This window comes from Pteropus alecto, unplaced genomic scaffold (assembly GCF_000325575.1).
Source record: "Pteropus alecto unplaced genomic scaffold, ASM32557v1 scaffold148, whole genome shotgun sequence".
Classification (NCBI taxonomy): Eukaryota; Metazoa; Chordata; class Mammalia; order Chiroptera; family Pteropodidae; genus Pteropus; species Pteropus alecto.
In genome coordinates this window covers 217832-236937 of record NW_006442105.1, presented here as the reverse complement: position 1 = coordinate 236937, position 19106 = coordinate 217832, and the positions used below count along the sequence as shown (strand labels likewise).

Genomic DNA, 19106 nt, shown 5'->3' with positions numbered 1-19106 from the left:
TTACATCCTTAGACCTGGAGCTGAGCCAAGTGTCCTTTCGAGGTCTGTGACAGTCCTGTATCCTAAGAATAGAATTGTGGTAATGTTGGCTTCATAACATTACAAAAGAAAGTTCTGGCATATTGTAGTCTAGCCCCAATATTTGTGTAAGTTTCCTTGTCCTTGGTTTTGTGATCTCAACCTGCCCAAAATGGCCAGGGGACATGGAAAGCTTTGCTCAGTCTTTGAGAATGTGCCTTTCTTTCTTGGCCCTTTGGATGTCATCTCGTTTTTCCTTTAGACTCTACTGCACCCTTGTTTGAGAGCAGGCTTTCCTTTGTCCACCATAACTCAATTTAATGCTCTATCAACATTCAGTAAACAGTGACCCTTTTGACAATTTTGTGATTCCCATCAGTGCCAACCGTGATGATATATACAAAATAGATGTCCTTTAAACAGATTGTACAGACTTTTCCAATGCCCTGGTTCATGGCTGTCTCAAAAGTATGTGTTCAGAAGACTTATTCCATTTTTCCTTCTCTCCGTTTGTGGGTTGATTTTCTTTCTTTGCTAAAAGCTGAAGTTTCAATCACAATTAAATAAAAGAAGGCAAGATATATTCACTGACTTATAGAGCAGCAGAGATACATATGTAGTTACATGTATGCAAAACTGTCTCCAGGACTCCTTTTTCTGCCATTGCCACATAGACCCTTAGGGTCCAGTATCTGGACTCTAGAGAATAGCCTGATTTGGGAATTTGTAGTCAGGGCTTTGATGGCAGGTGAGATACTTGGTTAAAACTCCCCAACCTGGTGATTCCACATGTCTGTGTCTCGATGGCTCTATTTGGTAGTTACTGCACAGCTCAGGTGCTTCCAATCAAATGGAGGATGCTGGGTGTCACTTATTTATGAGTTTGGGCAAGTGTTGTGGATGCCCCTCTTAGTAAAGAGGGTAAAAGAAATTTGGAAGGCTGACATGTCGCATGTTTGGTTGATACCAGTAGCGGATATGGGAATGTAAGGAAAGGTATGTGGAATGGCCTTTGTGCACATTGGTCAAGAACAAGGTAGGATCTTAAAGGAATAAAAGATGTAGTAGGTAGTGAGTGTATGGATGTGAGAAGGTACAGGGGTGACTTGGAGCTAAAACTGGCCTTTTACTTTTCCCTTTTGGCTAACAAAGAAATTAGAGTTTTATAAAATTAAATACCTAGTTCGATTACAAATGAAAAGATGAATTCTCTCTGACTGATAGAGACATGTGAGGTAGTTGGGTGGATGCATGCAGGGGAAGAGTAAGGCCCTGGGCCTAAAGTCATTTTCCTGGGTGTGGTATATTCATTGTCTGAGCCTGCCTCTGCATCTGCCTCATTCAGGGATACTCTCCCATGCTGTTGGCTTTAAGTGAGGTGAATGTTAGAGAAGAGTATATGTGAAAGCTCTTCAAGAAAAAGAGAAAACATTTTTCTAAGAAAGGAAGGTACTGTTATTTGTGTATAGAGATTTTACAGTTCAACATTTTCTGATCAATCTAGCAAAGTTAGATACTACTGGAAAAGTTTAGGTATATGTACTGTGTGGAAAATTAAATGTTAGACATGTTTCATTGCTCAAAATCAAGGTTTTATTGAACTTTTTTTTTTTTTTTAAGTTTTGGGACTTTTAAGTTGGCAATGTTCTCAGTATCTCCAGCGTGTTGCATGCAGCCCTGGTACAACTGGATATTCATGCCATTGGGGTCTATTTTCACTTTCATTTTGCTAGGCTGCTCTAGGCAGTTGTATGCAAGTATACTCATAGGGCCAGAGGAAAGTTTCCTTTGTTTCTTTTAGTGTGAATGAGGGAACATAGTCCTTGCTCTTATAGATCAAAGCCAACCTATTTTTTTTCAGGTACTATTTTAAAGCGCTGGAAGAAGAATTGGTTTGACCTGTGGTCAGATGGTCACCTGATCTATTATGATGACCACACTCGGCAGAGTGTTGAGGATAAGGTCCATATGCCAGTGGACTGCATCAACATCCGCACAGGGCATGAATGTCGGGGTAAGAAGCTCTGTCTTGGGTCAGTTTCATCTACCCTTCCCCATTCTTGATGGGAATTGAATCCTCTGCCTCACCCATTCTGCTTTGATTAACAGACCAAGGAAAGGTTTCACGTGGGAAGAGGTAACCACAGTGAGGACCTAGACACTTAAATCATGAACCATATGGTTAGAGCAAATTAATCTTCTCATCTGAATTAGACCCACAGGTCCACATTCCGTCCTGGTTCATGGAGAAGGTGGTAGAGAACTAAGGAACCAGAGTGCTGGAAACTCCGAGAAAGATAGAACCATACTAGGCAGCATAAATTTTGTATCTCAGAAACTGGCATTCATAACAACCCCAGTCAGTTTCTTAAAATTTGTGATGTCTTGGTTTCCTGGAATTTTCTCTTATATTCATTTTAAAGGAATAGGTTTCTAACAAGCTTTTGATAGACTTTTCTAAGTAATGGCATATGTAGACCTTCCCTGTTTGTTTTATTAGCCCCATTGCTATTTGAAATAGAGAGTCTGGTTTAGTAAGCATTGATGTTAACACTACTGTAACCATTAAACATCCTGCCCCTACATATAAGTTCTTGAAACAAAAGTCTCCATGGACCAGCTGTTGAAGTCCCTACCTAAACTAGGCTTGATGCCAGAGAGCTCAACAAGGTGGGAGTCCAAAGAGGAACACCGACTTGGAGCTCCGGTGACCAGGTTCTTGTATTATGCCGCAAGAAAGAATTCAAGGACACGACAAACAGCAAGCAGGAAAGTGCAAATTTTATTAAAGTAGAAGTACATACTTAAAAGAAAAGTTGGCAAAATTGGAGAGCGAGTTACCTCAAGCTGTCTGTTTTCTTGGGAGTTGGGGTGGCAGAGGTGGTACTTGTAATTTAGGTGCTATAAAGATATGATTAGCCAAAGCTGAACAAAAGATAAGGGAAAGACTCTGGGAGCCTTATCCTGGAGGAGAGGGGATGTCCCAGGGCAGCTATCCCCAACCCCCAGGCCACATATCGGTACCAGTCCATGGCCTGTTAGGAACCGGTCCACACGGTAGGAGGTAAGCAGCTGGCAAGCCAGCGAAGCTTCATCTGTATTTGCAGCCACTCCCCAGCACTAGCATCACCGCCTCAGCTCCATCTCAGATCATCAGGCATTAGATTCTCATAGGAGCACTGGTCCCTGGTGCCAGAAAGATTGGGGACCGCTGTCCCAAGGCTATCCATCTTGCCTCCTGGTTCTAGCTTGTTTCTCATGCCACCTGGAAGGGAGAGGGTAGCTCAAGGCCATCTATCCTGTTTCCTGGCCTGTTTCTCACGGAGTCAAAATAGGGAGAAGTCTGAGTAAGGGACAAAGGAAAAATTCTGGGGCCATATCTTAGAGGGGACGGGGAAACATCAGTAGGCTAACTCTCTTGCTTCAGGCTCAAGTATCATCACAATTCTTATTTTTTGGTGTACAGAGATACTTTAAAAATCTGATTTTTACTTTTAAAGCAGTGATCTAATTTGATGCTTCCTGTGAGTAAAAACAGTAAATATTCTGTTATTTTATGCTTTATAACATTTTTCATTGTGTGCGGCTTATTCTTCTAATGTCTGGGCTATTCTGTACATCTCTGTATGTGCATTGTTCTCTAGAAGAGGCCTACTTGTTCTCCCTGTAGGAAGTTTAATTAAAATGGAGCTGTGATTCATGTGTTTGGTTCTGTAGAGCAGAACAAAATGTTTTATAATTGGAATGTTCTGAATTAGTGGTCCTTTGCCCTTCTGAACTGTAAGAAGAAATCCTTAAAAAAACCTATTTAAATATTTCTGTATTCTATTTATTTTTTATAGATATTCAGCCTCCAGATGGGAAGCCAAAAGACTGCATGTTGCAAATTGTTTGCCGAGATGGAAAAACTATCAGTCTTTGTGCAGAAAGCATGGATGATTGTTTGTAAGTTTTTTTAAGTGTTTGATTTAAAACATATTTTCTGCTTTATTTTCCATTTATCAGGAAGGGAAAAGAATGAAAGTAGAGTTTTCCTCAGGCCTCAGAATAAGTGACTCAGAGGATGTGTGAAAGAAATGTAATGGAGTCTTATTCCATTTCTTATAACTTTGATCCTGGTTTCTGCCTCTCCAGAGCTGCCCAAACAGGATCCCAACTTATTAAGAACGGCAGAAAGTATTAACATACAGTCACTTTGTACTTTTTTTTTCATTGCTGGATGCACATTGGGTAATGGATATAATTGAATGGGTTTTTTAATCTTGTTCTTTTTTATGTAACTGTATTTTATTTTATTTATTTTGTAACTGTCTTTTTAAAAGGCATTAAATCTGTATTATGGAGCCTTCTCCTTCCTTTGATGGCTTTTACTCCTTTCTGCCATCTCTGACAAAGGGATGCGGAGCTGCAAGGAATAAAACTCAACTTTATTAATTCTCAGCCTGTTAACATTGGCATTGATGTTGGATCAGAACCTTGAAAACACTGATTGACATTTGGGGAGAATAATTTTTTTTTTCTATTCACTCTGTACTACTACCATGTGTTAATTCTGGATGTTGTGAGTTCACTAACAGATGCTGTTATAATATTCATATACATTAAAATATATATACATGGCATTTTCATAAAATCTAGTAGACCAGTTTGTCAGAGTGCCTGCCCCTGCATTTCACATACATGTTCATCTTCAATATAAGCATTCTATGTTAAACTCTAGCGTTTATTTTAAATTTCAGATGTTGCTTCTTTCTTTCACTCTTGTGATTTATATTAATGAATCTTAAATGATAATTTCTGGAAGAGATATGGCTTTTCTAAAGACTAGAGGAGAAATGACCGTATGTCAAACCAATTCACTACTTTTTTATGAACTGGAACTGTATTACCATTTAATAATTTATGTTGTCAATGAGAAGAAACACTGAATATCTGAAAATATTAGAAAGATTTTTATTTAGGGCCTTCCTGAGGACTATATAGCCTGAAAGCAGAGCTTCAAGAAGCCTTGAAACAGTGCTCTAACTTTGGAAAAGTGAAGGTTGCTTAAATAGAGGAATAAGCAAAAAGTACATCTGGTGTCAGAAGTTTCCATGATTAACAGTTTTACATCGAATAAATGGAATGTGCAAGAAAGCTAAGGTTGGCTCATTGTGTCCCCTGGCATCAGGAAGTCTGAGGATAGGGTCTAGTAAGAATTAAACTGCTTCAGAACTCCTTGAGGTGAATTTTTATCAGGATGTAGAAAGAACAGGCACTGTTTTCTATAATCATTGACCTTTAGTGTTGAAAACTGTAGAAGATATAATATGTGCTTACTCCCATGGTTTGTGCCTTGGTGAGGAATTTTAGGGAGGTTCATTGTTATCTCTTGGTTACTGATTAAGTCAGAGAAGCTGAAGCACCCTTTCTTTTCTCAAAGCTTATGTATATTGAGTACTTAACTCTGCACTAGACACTGTTTTAATTGCTTAACATATGTTATTTAATCCTTACCATGTCTTATAAGGTGGGTACTATTCCTATTGTTACAAGAAATTGAGGCATAGTGAGGTTAAGTAACTTCCTGTATCAGTTTTTTGATGCCCCTGTAGTAAATTATCATAGGCTTAGTGACTTCAAACAATATCAATTTACGATTAAATTTCTGGAGGTCAGAAGTCCAATAGGGGTCTCCCTGGGTCTTAGAGTAGGGCTCTGTCCCTTCTGGAGGCTCTGGGGAGGGTCTGTTTCTTGCCTTTTCCAGCTTCTAGAGATTGCTTACATTCCTTGGGTTCTGGGCTGTGCCCTTCTCATGCCATCATCTCTTTGGTTCTCTGCAGCTTCAGAAAGTTATGTGCTTTTAAGGACTCATGAATAGTTTGGGTCAACCTGGGTAATCCAGGAAAATGTCCTGATCTCAAGGTCCTTAACCTTAATTATAGCTGCAGAGTCCCTTTGCCCTGTGATGTAACACAGTCACAGGTTCCGGGGATTAGGACATGGATATCTTTGTGAGGAGGGGACATAATTTTGCTTACCATACTTCCCAAGGTTTTAGAGCTAGGAGACTAGACTCAGATTTGAACCTTGTCTCCCGAGTCCTTTGTCCCTAACTGCTCTGTTCTACTCTATGCCAAGATGTCATGTATATGAAATGTTCATAAGTAGTAGTGGAAAAAATATCTGAAACTAAAATTTTAGAGTATTTTAACAAAGTGTGAGAGGTTTTGACATAAAAGAGGGAGAAGTAGTAAAAATATCTTGAAGGACTTACCTTGTTTTGCCTGGAAAAAGTCAGATGAGGCTGACTTTTTCTTCACCTATATGGGAAAATGGAGGTTTATATATGTGTCTAATTTTAAGTACATGTTAGGAAAGATAGCAATGGAAGATAAAAAGCTAGAAGATAAAAAGTTAGAAGAATAAAAAGGAATAGAAAACATTCCTCATAAAAAAATAAAATAGCAGGAAAACTTAATGCGTGACAGGAAATGAACTAAACCAATTAAACCAATGATATTGATGCTTGCAGTAAATATGAATTGGTTAAATTCATCTTAAAAAGAATAAGACCTTGCTGGACTGAAGGTGTTTCCTTGCTGCGGCAGTGTATGAACTGTGGCAGAGTACGAACTGCGGCAATTCAGTTCATGGCAGGACAGGCAGTTAGAAAGTTTGTTCCTCTCTTTGATTAAGTATTACTTGAAAGGAGTGCTGCCAAAACTAGCCAAAGAAAACATTATGCTTCCAGAAAAACTTCAGGAAAAGTATTGCAGGCAACATTAGTAGCTGTTGGATCGGGCTCTAAAAGATAGGGTGGGGAGATTCAACCAGTTAGCATGAATCTCTCCAGAATATGGAGGCAAAGTTGTTCTAGATGACAAAGATTATTTCTTATTTAGAGATGGCGACATTCTTGGAAAGTATGTAGATGGAAATAAATCACTATTCAAATCACATCTCATGAAGAGTATATATAATTTCCACATCTCTTTCATATATATAATTTCCATGTCTCTTTTATAATAAACTAATTATATCTAAATTAAAAAAATAAAAATAGACTAGGATCTGAGATTGGGCACGAAATACAAAGTCTAGCTACAAATTCTGTTGATAAGCACACTTGAAATAAAATGACACAGAAAGGTAAAAAAGTGAAGAATAGGAAACTGTTAGTTTCATGTGGCCGCTGTAACAAAGTGCCACAAACTGGGTGACTTAAAACAACAGAAATTTATTCTCTCTCAGTTCTGGAAGCTAGAAGTCTGAAATCAATATGTCAGCAACTTAAAACAACAGAAATTTATTCTCTCACAGTTCTGGAAGCTAGAAGTCTGAAATCAATATGTCAGCAGAGCCATGCTTCTTCTGAGTCTCTGGGTAGGATCCCTCCTTGCCTCTTTCCTGTGATCCTTGGTGTTTCTTGGCTTGCAGTTGCATCATTCCATTCTCTGCCTCTATTGTAACATGGCATTATCCCTGCGTGTCTGTGTCTAAATTTCCTCTTCTTATAAGGATACCAATGATATTAGAGTAAGGACCCACCTTAATTCAGTATGACCTCATCTTAATTTGATTCCATCTGCAAAAACCTATTTCTAAATAATTTACAGGACTGGGGATCAGGAGTTGATCTTTTGTCAGGAGACACAGTTCAGCCCATAACAGAGACCACTGAGTAAAAATGTTGAAATGGATCCAGATCTATTTTCTCAACTACCTAGTGAAATGAATGGAAAATATTTTAGCAGCAATAGCCAAATAAAGAAATTCAACTTAAAGCACAGACTACAGAGAATGACAGCCAAAGAAAGAATTATAAAATTCTGTTGAGATGTATCACTGTTTTTAACCTACCCCAACTCCCAGAAGCAGTAACAAGATGAGTTAATTAAATCTTGCAATTTTTGGTAATACTCTGCAGTCTTGAGGGATGCTGAGATTAAGGGAGTAATGTACTTTTTGGAAAAGCTAAGGAAAACCCTTTGAGAATATGATGATATCCTTGGGCCCTCAGCAAAAACTGGAAGATTCCCCAGGGGTTGTCATTCCAGAGCACTAGAAGGCATTGAAGCTCACAGGAGTAAGATAATTCTCTGGTTGGTTGGCATGAGACAGTCAAAGGAATATGCTCAGAGGGGTATAGAACCCAGATTTTTCAGAACACACTTACTCAGTCCCATAAGAAAATTTCTTTTCTCTCATCCTTATGCCCTCAGGTTACAGAAACATGATTGAGGGTAACATCTTTGTCACCAAACCTGTTGCTAGAGTCGAGTGAGCTGGGGCTACCAATTGATGCCAGACTAGGTAGGGAGAATGTCAAGAAAATATGCCACATACCAAGTCAGAGCAAAGAGAAGTTTTGGATATCACTTCCCATGTTAAACATGAGAATTAGCTTGGCAGATATGCAAATATAAAGGAAAATAAAAGGAAAATGCAAGTCTCAGATAGAGCTTCTAGTCTGTAGGAAAATAAAACCTAAGAAATAAGTGGATTTTCCAAAATGCTTTTTTGGCTGCCATATTTAAAATTATAATTCACATTGCACCATATACACACATACATGCTTACCATCTAACCAACTGTTTATCTTGTTTTTCATCTCCTTTCATTAGAACTTAAACTGCATGAGAGTAGGTATTTATGTTTCTTTTGTGCCCTTTTGCATTTCTATAGCCAAGAAGGCCTGTCATGGGGTATACATTACTGTTAATTTTATAATATAATGTAAAAGAGTAAATCTTATACCCCTTTCCTGGGGTACAAGCTCAACTGAAAACAATTGCTGGCATGGAGGAAAGACTTGACATACTTTTAGTGACTGCAGGGGAAAAAGGTCAAAGAATTTACAGAAAAGATCAGATCTATGTTAGAAAGACTAAAAGAGTTTATCAGAAAGATTATCGATGTCTGGAAAGAATACAGCACAAAAAGGTAGATAGTAATTTAATGCAAGGCATTTTGTGAAATTCTAGAACTAAATTTGCAGAGGAAATGCCGTACTAAACTCTCCCACCTGAAACAGTAACAACAAAAAAATCCAGATACAATTTGTGAACAATCCAATATGATACCCTCTAACAAAATTTAAAAAGCTTTTAACTCAAAATTATAGGAAAATGACAATAAAATGTAAAAGGAACTGATAAAGAGAAATGGAGAGTAAGAAAGAAAGGTGAAGGGATGAAGGAGGGAGGGAGATCAGAAAATTCATGAGAGTGAAGATTTAGGTATCTAGTTTTTGTGATCATGCAGGGGAAAGTGATCATGCAGGAATAGAATTTGTTCCAACCTTTTTCCAGGGCCATTGGCAGTACCACTGAAATAAATTGTATTAGTATCTCTTGACCCACCTGTTTCACTCTTTGGAATGTGTCTTTAGAATTGTTTACATAAGGATACAGATGTAATAAGGATGCTAACAGATGCATTATTTTTATGTATGTGCATGAAAACCCAAACCCAAAGCTAACATCATCTTCAACAGTGAAAGACTGAAAACCTTTCCTCTGAGAACAGAAACAAGACATGGGTGCCTGATCTCACCTCTTTTATTCAACATAGTGCTGGAAGTCTTAGCCACAGCATCAGGCAAGAAAAGCAAATAAGATATCCAATTCAGTTCCCTTTATGGGAAGGGAGGAAATATAATTGTCTCTATTTACAGATGATATCATATATATGTATATATATGAAACTCTAAAGATTCTACCAGAAGTTCTTAGAACTAATAAATTGAGTAAAGCTGCAGGACACAAAATCAACATACTCAGGAATAAATTTAATCAAGAAGGTGAAAGATCTACACTGAAAATTACAAGATACTGGCGAAAGAAATTGAAGATAGAAACAACTGGAAAGATGTCCCATGTTCGTGGATTGGAATAATTAATATGGTTACAATGTCCATACTAACCAAAGCCTCTGTAGATTCAATGCAATTCCTATTAAAATTTCAATGGCATTTTTCGCAGAAATAGAAAAAACAATCCTAAAATTAGTGTGGAATTACAAAAGACCCCGAACAGCGAAAGCGATCTTGAGAAAGAACAAAGCCAGAGAGATCCACTTCCTGATTTCAGACTTTTATTACAAAGCTGTAGTAATTAAAACATTATGGTTTTGGCATAAAAATAGACACATAGACCGATGGAACAGAATCGAGAGCCCAAAAATACACATATGTGTATATGATCAACTAATATTTGACAAGGGAACCAAGAATGCTCAATAGGAAAAGGATAATCTCTTCAATAAGTGGTGTTGGGAAAACTGGATATTCACATGCAAAATAATGAAATTGGACCTATATTTTAGGCCACTCATGAAAATAAACTCGAAATGGAATAAAGACTTAACCATAAGACCCTAAACTGTAAAACTATTAGAAGAAAACATTAGGGAGGAAGGTCTTTGTCATTAGTCTTGGCAGTGATTTTTTGGATATAACACCAAAAGCATGAGCAACAAAAGCAAAAGTAAACAAGCAGAACTACACCAAAATAAAAAGCCGCAGCACAGCAAAAGAAACAATTAGAAAAATGAAAAAATATCTACAGAATGGGAAAAAATTTGTAAATTATGTGATGAGGGGTTAATATCCAAAATATTTAAGGAACTCGTACAACTCCGTAGCAAAAAACAATCCAGTTTAAAAATGAACAAAGGACTTGAATAGATGTTTTTCAGAAGAAGACAACAAGTACACGTAAAGGTGCTTGCCATCACTAATTATCAGGGAAATGCAAATCAGAACCATGGTGAGATCACCTTATACCTCATAGAATGGCTATTTTCAAAAGACAAAAGATAAGTGTTGGTGAAGATGTAGAGAAATGGGAACTCCGGTGCATTGTTGGTGAGAATGTAAGGTGAGCATGTAAATTATGGTGGTTCCTCTAAAAAAGATTAAAAATAGAACTACCATATGATCCAGCAATCCCATCTGGGTATATGTCCAAAGGAAATCAGATTATTATCTCAAATAGATATTTGCACCCCTGTGTTCATTACAGCATTATTCACTGTAGCCAAGACATGGAAACAACCTAAGTGTCTGGTCATGGTGTATATACACACACAATGGAATATTCTTTCATTCCAGCAATTAAAAAGAAGGAGATCCTGCTTTTTGCAACAGGATGGATGAAACTTGAGGGCATTATGTTTAGTGAGGAAGACAAATATTGTATGTTCTTATTTATATGTAAAATCTAAAAGAGCTGAACTCATAGAAGTAGAGAGTAGAATGGTGGTTGCCTGGGGCTGGGAGTTATGGGACATGGGGACATATTGGTCAAAGGGTACAAACTTCTAGCTATAAGATGAGTTTCTGGGCATCTAATGTATAGCATGGAGACTACAATTAACAGTGCTATATTATATACTTGAAAATTAAGAGAGTATATCTTAAATGTTATCACCAGAAAAAAAAATTATGTGACGGGATGGAGGTGTTAACTTATTGTGGTAATCATTTCGCAATGTATGTATATCATGATCACATTGTACACCTTAAACTTAGGTATGTTGTATGTCAGTTTCTTAAGCTGGCAAAAAAACAAAAAAAACCAGCATTATTATTTTTTAAAATAAATGTATTGGGGTGACATTGGTTAATAAAATTATATAGGTTTCAAGTGTACAGCTCAGTAATACATCATCTGTATATTGTATCATGTGTTTACCAACCAAAATCAAATCTTCCATCACCATATATTTGACCCCCTTTACCCTTATCTACCTCTCTCTCTCCCCGTTCCCCTGCAGGTAACCACTAAACTTGTCTGTGTCTGTGAGTTTTTGTCTTGTTTGTTTGTTGCTTTCAGTTTTATATTTCACACGAGTGAGATCATATGGTTCTCAGCTTTTTCTGTTTGACTTTTTTTGCTTAGCTTGATAATCTTAGGAGCTATCAATGTCGCAAATGTCAATATTTCATCTTATGGTCGAGTAATATTCCATTGTATATATGCACCACATCTTCTTTATCCAGTCATCTATCAAGGGACATTTTGGTTGTTTCCATGTCTTGGCTGCCGTGAATAGTGCTGCAGTGAACGCTGGAGTGCGTATATCTTTATGGATAAATGTTTTCAAATTTTGGGGGTAGATACCCAGAAGAGGGACTGCTGGATCACATAGTAATTTTATTCTTAATTTCTTGAGGAACCTCCATACCGTTTTCCATCGTAGCTATGCCAATTTACATTTCCACCAGTAGTATATGAGAGTTCATTTTCCCTGACAACCTCTCCACCACTTGTTATTACTCGTCTTGTTGATAATAGCCGTTCTTACAGGTGTGAGGTGGTATCCCATTGTGATTTGGATTTACATTTCCCTAATAGCTGGTGAATCTTTCCCTCCCTATGTCTGTTGGCCATTTGTATGTCTTGGGAGACGTGTCTGTTCAGGTCCTCTGCCCATTTTTTAATTGGATTTTTTTGTTGTGGTTGTTATTGTTGAGTTGTATGAGTTCTTTGTATATTTTGGATATTAGCCCCTTATTGGAGGCATTGTTTGCAAGTATCTCCCATTTGGGTTGCCTTATTGTTTTGTTGATGGTTTCTTTTGCTTCGCAGAAGCTTTTTAGTTTGGTATAGTCTCATTCATTTACTTTTGTTTTTACTTCCCTTGCCTTTGAGGTCAAATTCATAAAATATTCTCTAAATCTAAGGTCCATGAGTTTAGTACTTATGTTTTCTTCTATACAATTTATCGTTTCAGGTCTTAGTATATATAAAACTTTGGTCTACTTTGAGTTAATTTTGGTATATGCTGACATAAAGCAGTTTTGTTTCATTCTTTTGCATGTGGCTTTCTAATTTTCCCACTATTTTCCCATTTATTGAAGAGACTTTCTTTTTCTCCATTGTATGTTTTTGGCTCCTTTGTCGAAAATTATTTGCCCGTATATATGTGGGTTTATTTCTGGGCTCTCAATTCTGTTTCATTGGTTAGTGTGTCTTTTTTTTTTCTTCTACCAATACTTACTAGCATTAATTTTAACTGCAAAAAATTGCCTAGTCTGTATCTCATATCATGAAACATTATGTAGCCATTAAAAAATGAAGTAGATCTGTGTGTATGACATGAACTAATAAAGCAAGTTGCTGTATAATTAAGTATGGTACGCTTTACATTTATTAAGAAGTAAAGCAAGCTGTGTAGTATAGATTATGCTATACATATTATATATAATATATAATATAGATATATTTTTCACATGTTATATATTTCTAGTGCATGTCTCAAATAAGTTGATCATGTGGATCTTGGGTCAAGGACTGAACAGCTATTTTCAAAAACAACCTTTCTCAGAAATTCTGATGCCAACATATATTTGAGAATTAGTAAGATATATTTTGGATTGCTACAAATAAAGTACCCCTTTCTCTTTTCTCCAGGGCCTGGAAATTTACACTCCAGGATTCCAGGACTAACACAGTAAGTTGATAATGGCAACCACCAGTCGTGTTTTCATGGTCTTGCTATAACAAATAGGAGAATAGAAGATTAGGAAAGGGAAATGGGGAAGATGGGCATCTTGGCCATCCAGCCATTGATGAGCCAGCAGAACTGGGCAGGGTGCCTTTCCCTGACAGTGAGCAAACTAGACTTTGCCAAATATTTTGGCATGAGGAGCCCTTCTAACAGAGGCACACTGATTCCATTGTTTTTTTGTTTTTTTGTTTTTTCTAAAAAATGTTTGTATTGCACAAAGATTTATAACACTTTGAATTCTGCTGTGGTTCACAGAGAAGGCCCAGAAAGGAACACAGGGTCCTTTTTATGCATCCCATCTCAGCCTTGTGAAACAAACATGTCTGGGACTTGTACTTGCCTCTAGTTCTGCTTCTGACCTTAAGAGGTTGCTGAAATAGTCAACTCTATTTGTAAAGACTAATAATGTCATCTTTGTGTCTGTCAGGGAATCAAGGCAACTTCTCTGCCATCAACATTATTATTCTTCAGATAGGATTTTAGTTTTTTTCTTTTTTCTCTTTAGGAAGAAAAAAAAAGGTTGATGGAACTTATAAAAGAATTTGTACAGGTGGGAAGAGAAAATAAAAAAGACTACTATACAAATGTCATTGTTTCCTACTCTTGTTAGCCCAGGACATTTCTCCCTCAAATTTACTCTATGGTTACCTTTTCTTTCATGAACATCCTTTTTTTTGGATGAAATTAGTACTAATGATCCATATAGTTAGGGGCAAGATGCCAAGATGATTCTTTTTATGGATTTTAAAAAAATAATGCATATAATTTTCTTTTTTTCCATTGGTAAGTAATTTAAAGAAGGATTTTTTTAAATGCAAAAAACATACTGTGTGTACAGTGTATCTTTGCTACATTTCAGATTATAGGATTTTTATTTGTGAAGGGTTGAGAGTGGTGTAACATCTTTTAAAAGGCCTGGGTAATAGTGGAAGCTCTGTGGCCTTTTTGGGCCTGAGAACTCTGCTCCTGCCATGTACTGGTGGCTGAGGATGACCACTTCCTCCTGAATTAAAGAACACCAGAATGCAGGGTGGTGAAGTGGGGAGGGATATTCCTTCTGCCATTCACTGCTTCTCAGAGAGCTGTTGTATTTGCTGTTCAAAGATTAAATTTTTGGCTATAAATAAAAAAGATATATATAAATCATAAAGGCCTATAGTTGTTCTGTGGTGACTCTCTTTTATACCTTCTCTCCTCTTAATAGGCTTATGTTGGCTCAAAAGTCACGTATGATGACACAGCTGTGGCTTCTTCCCCACCTCCTTATACAGCCTATGTGGCACCAAACCCTGAGGTAGGAGCAAATCTTCACATTATAGAATGTAAATGAGGAGAAGTTGGAGTCTCTGTTCTACTGTCCTTTTAAAAAATAATAAAAATTGAGGGAGATCTTTGGAAACACGGCAGAGTAAGAGACATCCTCAGATCTCTCCCCTTGAAACAACAATAAGCTGAACTTCTAAAACTCAACAAAAGACACCCGAACTGCACACCAGCACGTCAGAATGTGGTATCTGTGCATAAGAACTCCAGGTGTTGGGCGGTGGACTGGTAGTAATAAGGAAGCTGCCTCTCTCAGCCACTGGAGCTCCCTGCAGGAGGAGGGGGAGGAAAGAAGGAGTGTCAAGTTCCTGCAGCGAGTTCCCTGAACATTCCTGCCTGGGATAGTTGTGGCTGCAGGGCCCAGTCATCAGGGCAGAAAGCAGAAAAGTGGGACAGGACTGCAGAGGAACAACAGCTGATTTTTGCCGACTGCGGTTGTAAAACTGAGGCTGAGCCGCACCCCATTCCCAATCCCAAACCCAGAGGTCCTCTTTCCCCATATTGTCTGAAACCCATCACCGCAGAGCCCCAGGGGAACTGGAGCAAACACTGCCGAAACTGTCACTGATATTGACAGGGACTGAAACTTAAGGCAGCGAGCGTAATTAAATATTGACAAGAAAATGTAAAAATCCTTGTTAAGACTTTATGTAAAGCAGGGATCCAAAAGGCTTAGACGCCACCTACTGGAAACCAAAAGAAAAGCACCTTCTTTGCAACAGGCTAAAGAGAGACATTTATATAATAAATCTTCTTTCTGGAAAAATAGCAGAATGCTCTTTCATTAATCCTCAGGTGGTGAAATAGTCCATTAAACACCATGAACAACTAGGGTGACAAGACATCTGAGAAAGAAAGAGAAAAATCATCAGAAAATAAGCTTACAGACATAGAAATATGCAACTTAAATGACAGAATTCAGGATGGTACTTCTGAAAAAACAAAATGAGATCCAAAAAAATTCTTATCAACAATTTCAGGAATTGAAATAAAAACTCGATGAGCAGAGCACGGACATTGAAACCCTCAAAAAGAACCAAATAGAACTTCTGGAGATGAAGAACACACTGCAAGAGTTGAAAAATAAAATACCAAGCTTAGGAAATAGAGTTGACCAAATGGAGGAAAGGATCAGTGTTATTGAAGACAGAAATCTAGAAATAAATCAGAAGGAAGAAGAAATCGAAGAATGAAAAATAATGAAAAAAATTCAAGAACTAGCTGATACCATCAGGAGAGGAAACAAATTGGCATTATCAAAGGTGAGGAAAAGGAACAGGGATTAGAAAGCATTTTCAGTTAAATAGTTGACGAGAATTTCCCAAATCTAAGCAATGAGTTTGGAGCTTGGAATTCAAAAAGTCAGCAGAACACCCAATTATCTTAACCCCAAAATGCCTTCATCAAGACACATTGTATTAAAATTATCAAAAATCAGTGACAAAGACAGAATTCTTAATGCTCTCAGGGAGAAAAAAATGGTTACTTATAAAGGAAAAACCATTAGATTATCCTCGGACTTAGTGCAAACCTTACAAGCTAGAAAGGAATAGAATGAAATATTTAAACTATTAAGTGAAAGAAACTACTAGCCTAGACTAATGTATCTAGCTAAGCTTTCCTTTAGATATGAATGAAAAATTAAGAGTTTTCCAGAAGTAGAAAAATTGAGAGAATTCTCCACTACGAGGCCTGCACTATAGGAAGTACTGAAAGAGGTCAGTTCACCTGAAACAAAATGACAAAAAAATAATACATAATTAGGAGAAAAGTGACTATAGGGTAAATAGAAGCAGAGGAGTGCAACTTTTACTAAGAACGGCATTATAAGCTTAATGAGAAAAGAATTGTTATGACAAGATAGTAATGAATGTTCATCATACATAGGAACAAATTGAGAGAACAATGACTGAAAAAGGGTATTCAAAGATTCACATTTGTAAAGAGGAGTAGAGATAAGGCATGTACAGAAGAAAATGGACAACTATATATAACTGTCCTTTACATATTCATAATGGTAACCACACACCAAAGATTTAGAACTGTTGTATATAACGTAAAACAAGGACCAGAGAGAAAACCCAGAAAAGCCAACCAAAATAAATCAGAAACACAAGGAGAAGGAAGCAATGGAAACACCGAGCTACCAGAAAGCAAAACATAAAATGGCTATAAGAAGACCTCATATTTCAATAATTACCCTAAATGGCTGAACTCACCAATAAAAGGCAAAGAGTTGCAGAATGGATCAGAAAATAAAACCCAACTATATGCTGCCTTCAGGAGACACATCTCAGCTCCAAAGACAAATATAGACTCAAAGTGAAAGGGTGGAAAATGATATTTCAAGCAAATGGCATTCAGAGAAAAGCGGGAGTAGTGGTATGAATATCAGACGGAATAGACTTCTAAATAAAGTTAAAGATACTGAGGGACACTTCATAATGAGAAAGGGAATCATGCACCAAGAAGACATAATACTTATTAATATCTATGTTCCCAATCCCAGAGCCGCAAAATATGTAAAGCAATTACTAACAGAACTAAAGAGAGAACAGACAAAACACTGTCATAGTAGGGGACCTAAATACCGCACTGTTGGATATGGACAGATCATCCAATCTGAAAATAAGGAAATAACATCCTTAAATGACACATTAGACCAACTGGACATAATTGATATTTACAGAGCCTTTCATCCCAGAACAGCTGCTTAGCCATTCTTCTTTAGTGCACGTGGAACATTCCCAAGAATCGAATACATATTAGACATAGAGATAGCCTCAACAAATATAAGAGGGTTGAAATTATACCAACCATATTCTCTGATCATAATGCTTTGAACTAGAGATCAACTACAGAAAGAAATCAGGAAGAACCACAAATACATGGAGATTAAACATTCTACTGAAGAATAACTGGGTCAGAGAATAAATAAAAAGAGATCAAGAGATACATAGAAATGAATGATAATGATAGTACAACATATCAAAACTTTTGGGATATGGCAAAAGCGGTCATAAGAGGAAAGTTCATATCATTACAGGCCTGCCTACCTCCGAAAACAAGAACTAGCCTAAATAAACAATGTGACGCTTCATCTTAAAAATTTGGAAAAGGAAGAACAAATGAGGCCTAAAGTTAGCAGAAGGAAAAAAATAATCAAAATTAGAGCAGAAATTCGAGCAGAAATAAATGAGATTGAAAATGTAAACACTATAGAAAAAAGCAACAAAGAGCTGGTTCTTTGAGAAGGTTAATAAAATTGACAACCTCCTGGCTAGACTCACTAAAGAACAAAAAGAAAAGACACAGATAAAGTCAGGGATGAAGAGGGGGAAATTACGACTGACACCACAGAAACACAAAGGATCATACATGAATACTATGAAAAAGTATATAATACCCAATTTAATAACCTAGAAAAAATGGAACACTACTTAGAAAATACAACTTTCCTAGACTGAATCAAGAAGAACTTGAAAATCTAATTAGATCGATCAGCAGTATGGAAATTGAAACAATCATCAAAAACTTACCAAAAAGTAAAAGTCCAGGACCAGATGGCTTCACCAGTGAATTCTGTCAAACATTCAAAGAAGATTTAATACCTATTCTCCTCAAGCTCTTCCAAAAAATCGAAGAGGTGGCAATACTTCCCAACACATTTTGTGAGGCCAATATTACTCTGATTCCAAAACGTGGTAAAGATAACACAAAAAAAGAAAACTACAGACCGGTATCTTTCATGGACACAGATGCAAAAATCCTAAATAAGATACTAGCGAACCGAATACAGCAACCTATTGAAAAGATTATGCACTACGATCAAGTGGGCTTTATCCCAGGGGCACAGGGATGGTTCAACATACGCAAATCAATTAATGTGATACACCACACAAACAAATTAAAAAATAATCATATTTTATACCAGATGCGGAAAAAGCCTTTGAGAAGATACAGCATCCAAAATATACAAAGAACTCGAACAACTCAATAGCAACGAAAATTAAATGATCCAATCGAAAAATAGGCAGAGGACCTGAACAGACACTTCTCCCTAGAGGACATACAAATGGACAACAAATACATGAAAAGATGCTCAATACCACTAGCTATTAGGGAAATGCTAATCAAAACAACAATGAGGTACCATCTCACACCTGTTAGCTATAATCAACAGGACAAGTACTAACAATTGTTGGAGAGGATGTGGAGAAAAAGGAAACCTATAAAGTGCTGGTGGGACTACAAATTGGTACAGCCAC

The 19106-nt window shown here is 37.1% G+C and overlaps 1 protein-coding gene and 1 pseudogene across 7 annotated transcripts in view; both read left to right on the top strand.

The window, feature by feature from the left end:
* The window catches only part of PLEKHB2 (pleckstrin homology domain containing B2), a 68663-nt gene that overhangs the window by 12392 nt on the left and 37165 nt on the right, over nt 1–19106 (top strand). For 6 of the 7 annotated variants that reach the window (XM_015595593.2, XM_006919847.3, XM_006919845.3 and 3 more), the window contains 4 exons: nt 1880–2032; nt 3861–3963; nt 13419–13458; nt 14720–14809. In XM_015595593.2, the coding sequence (XP_015451079.1) occupies nt 1880–2032; nt 3861–3963; nt 13419–13458; nt 14720–14809 (386 nt within the window). The remainder of the gene's footprint in view (nt 1–1879; nt 2033–3860; nt 3964–13418; nt 13459–14719; nt 14810–19106) is intronic. The other variant, XM_006919846.3, reaches the window with a different exon arrangement.
* On the top strand, nt 6651–8284 carry LOC102898035 (annotated as a pseudogene).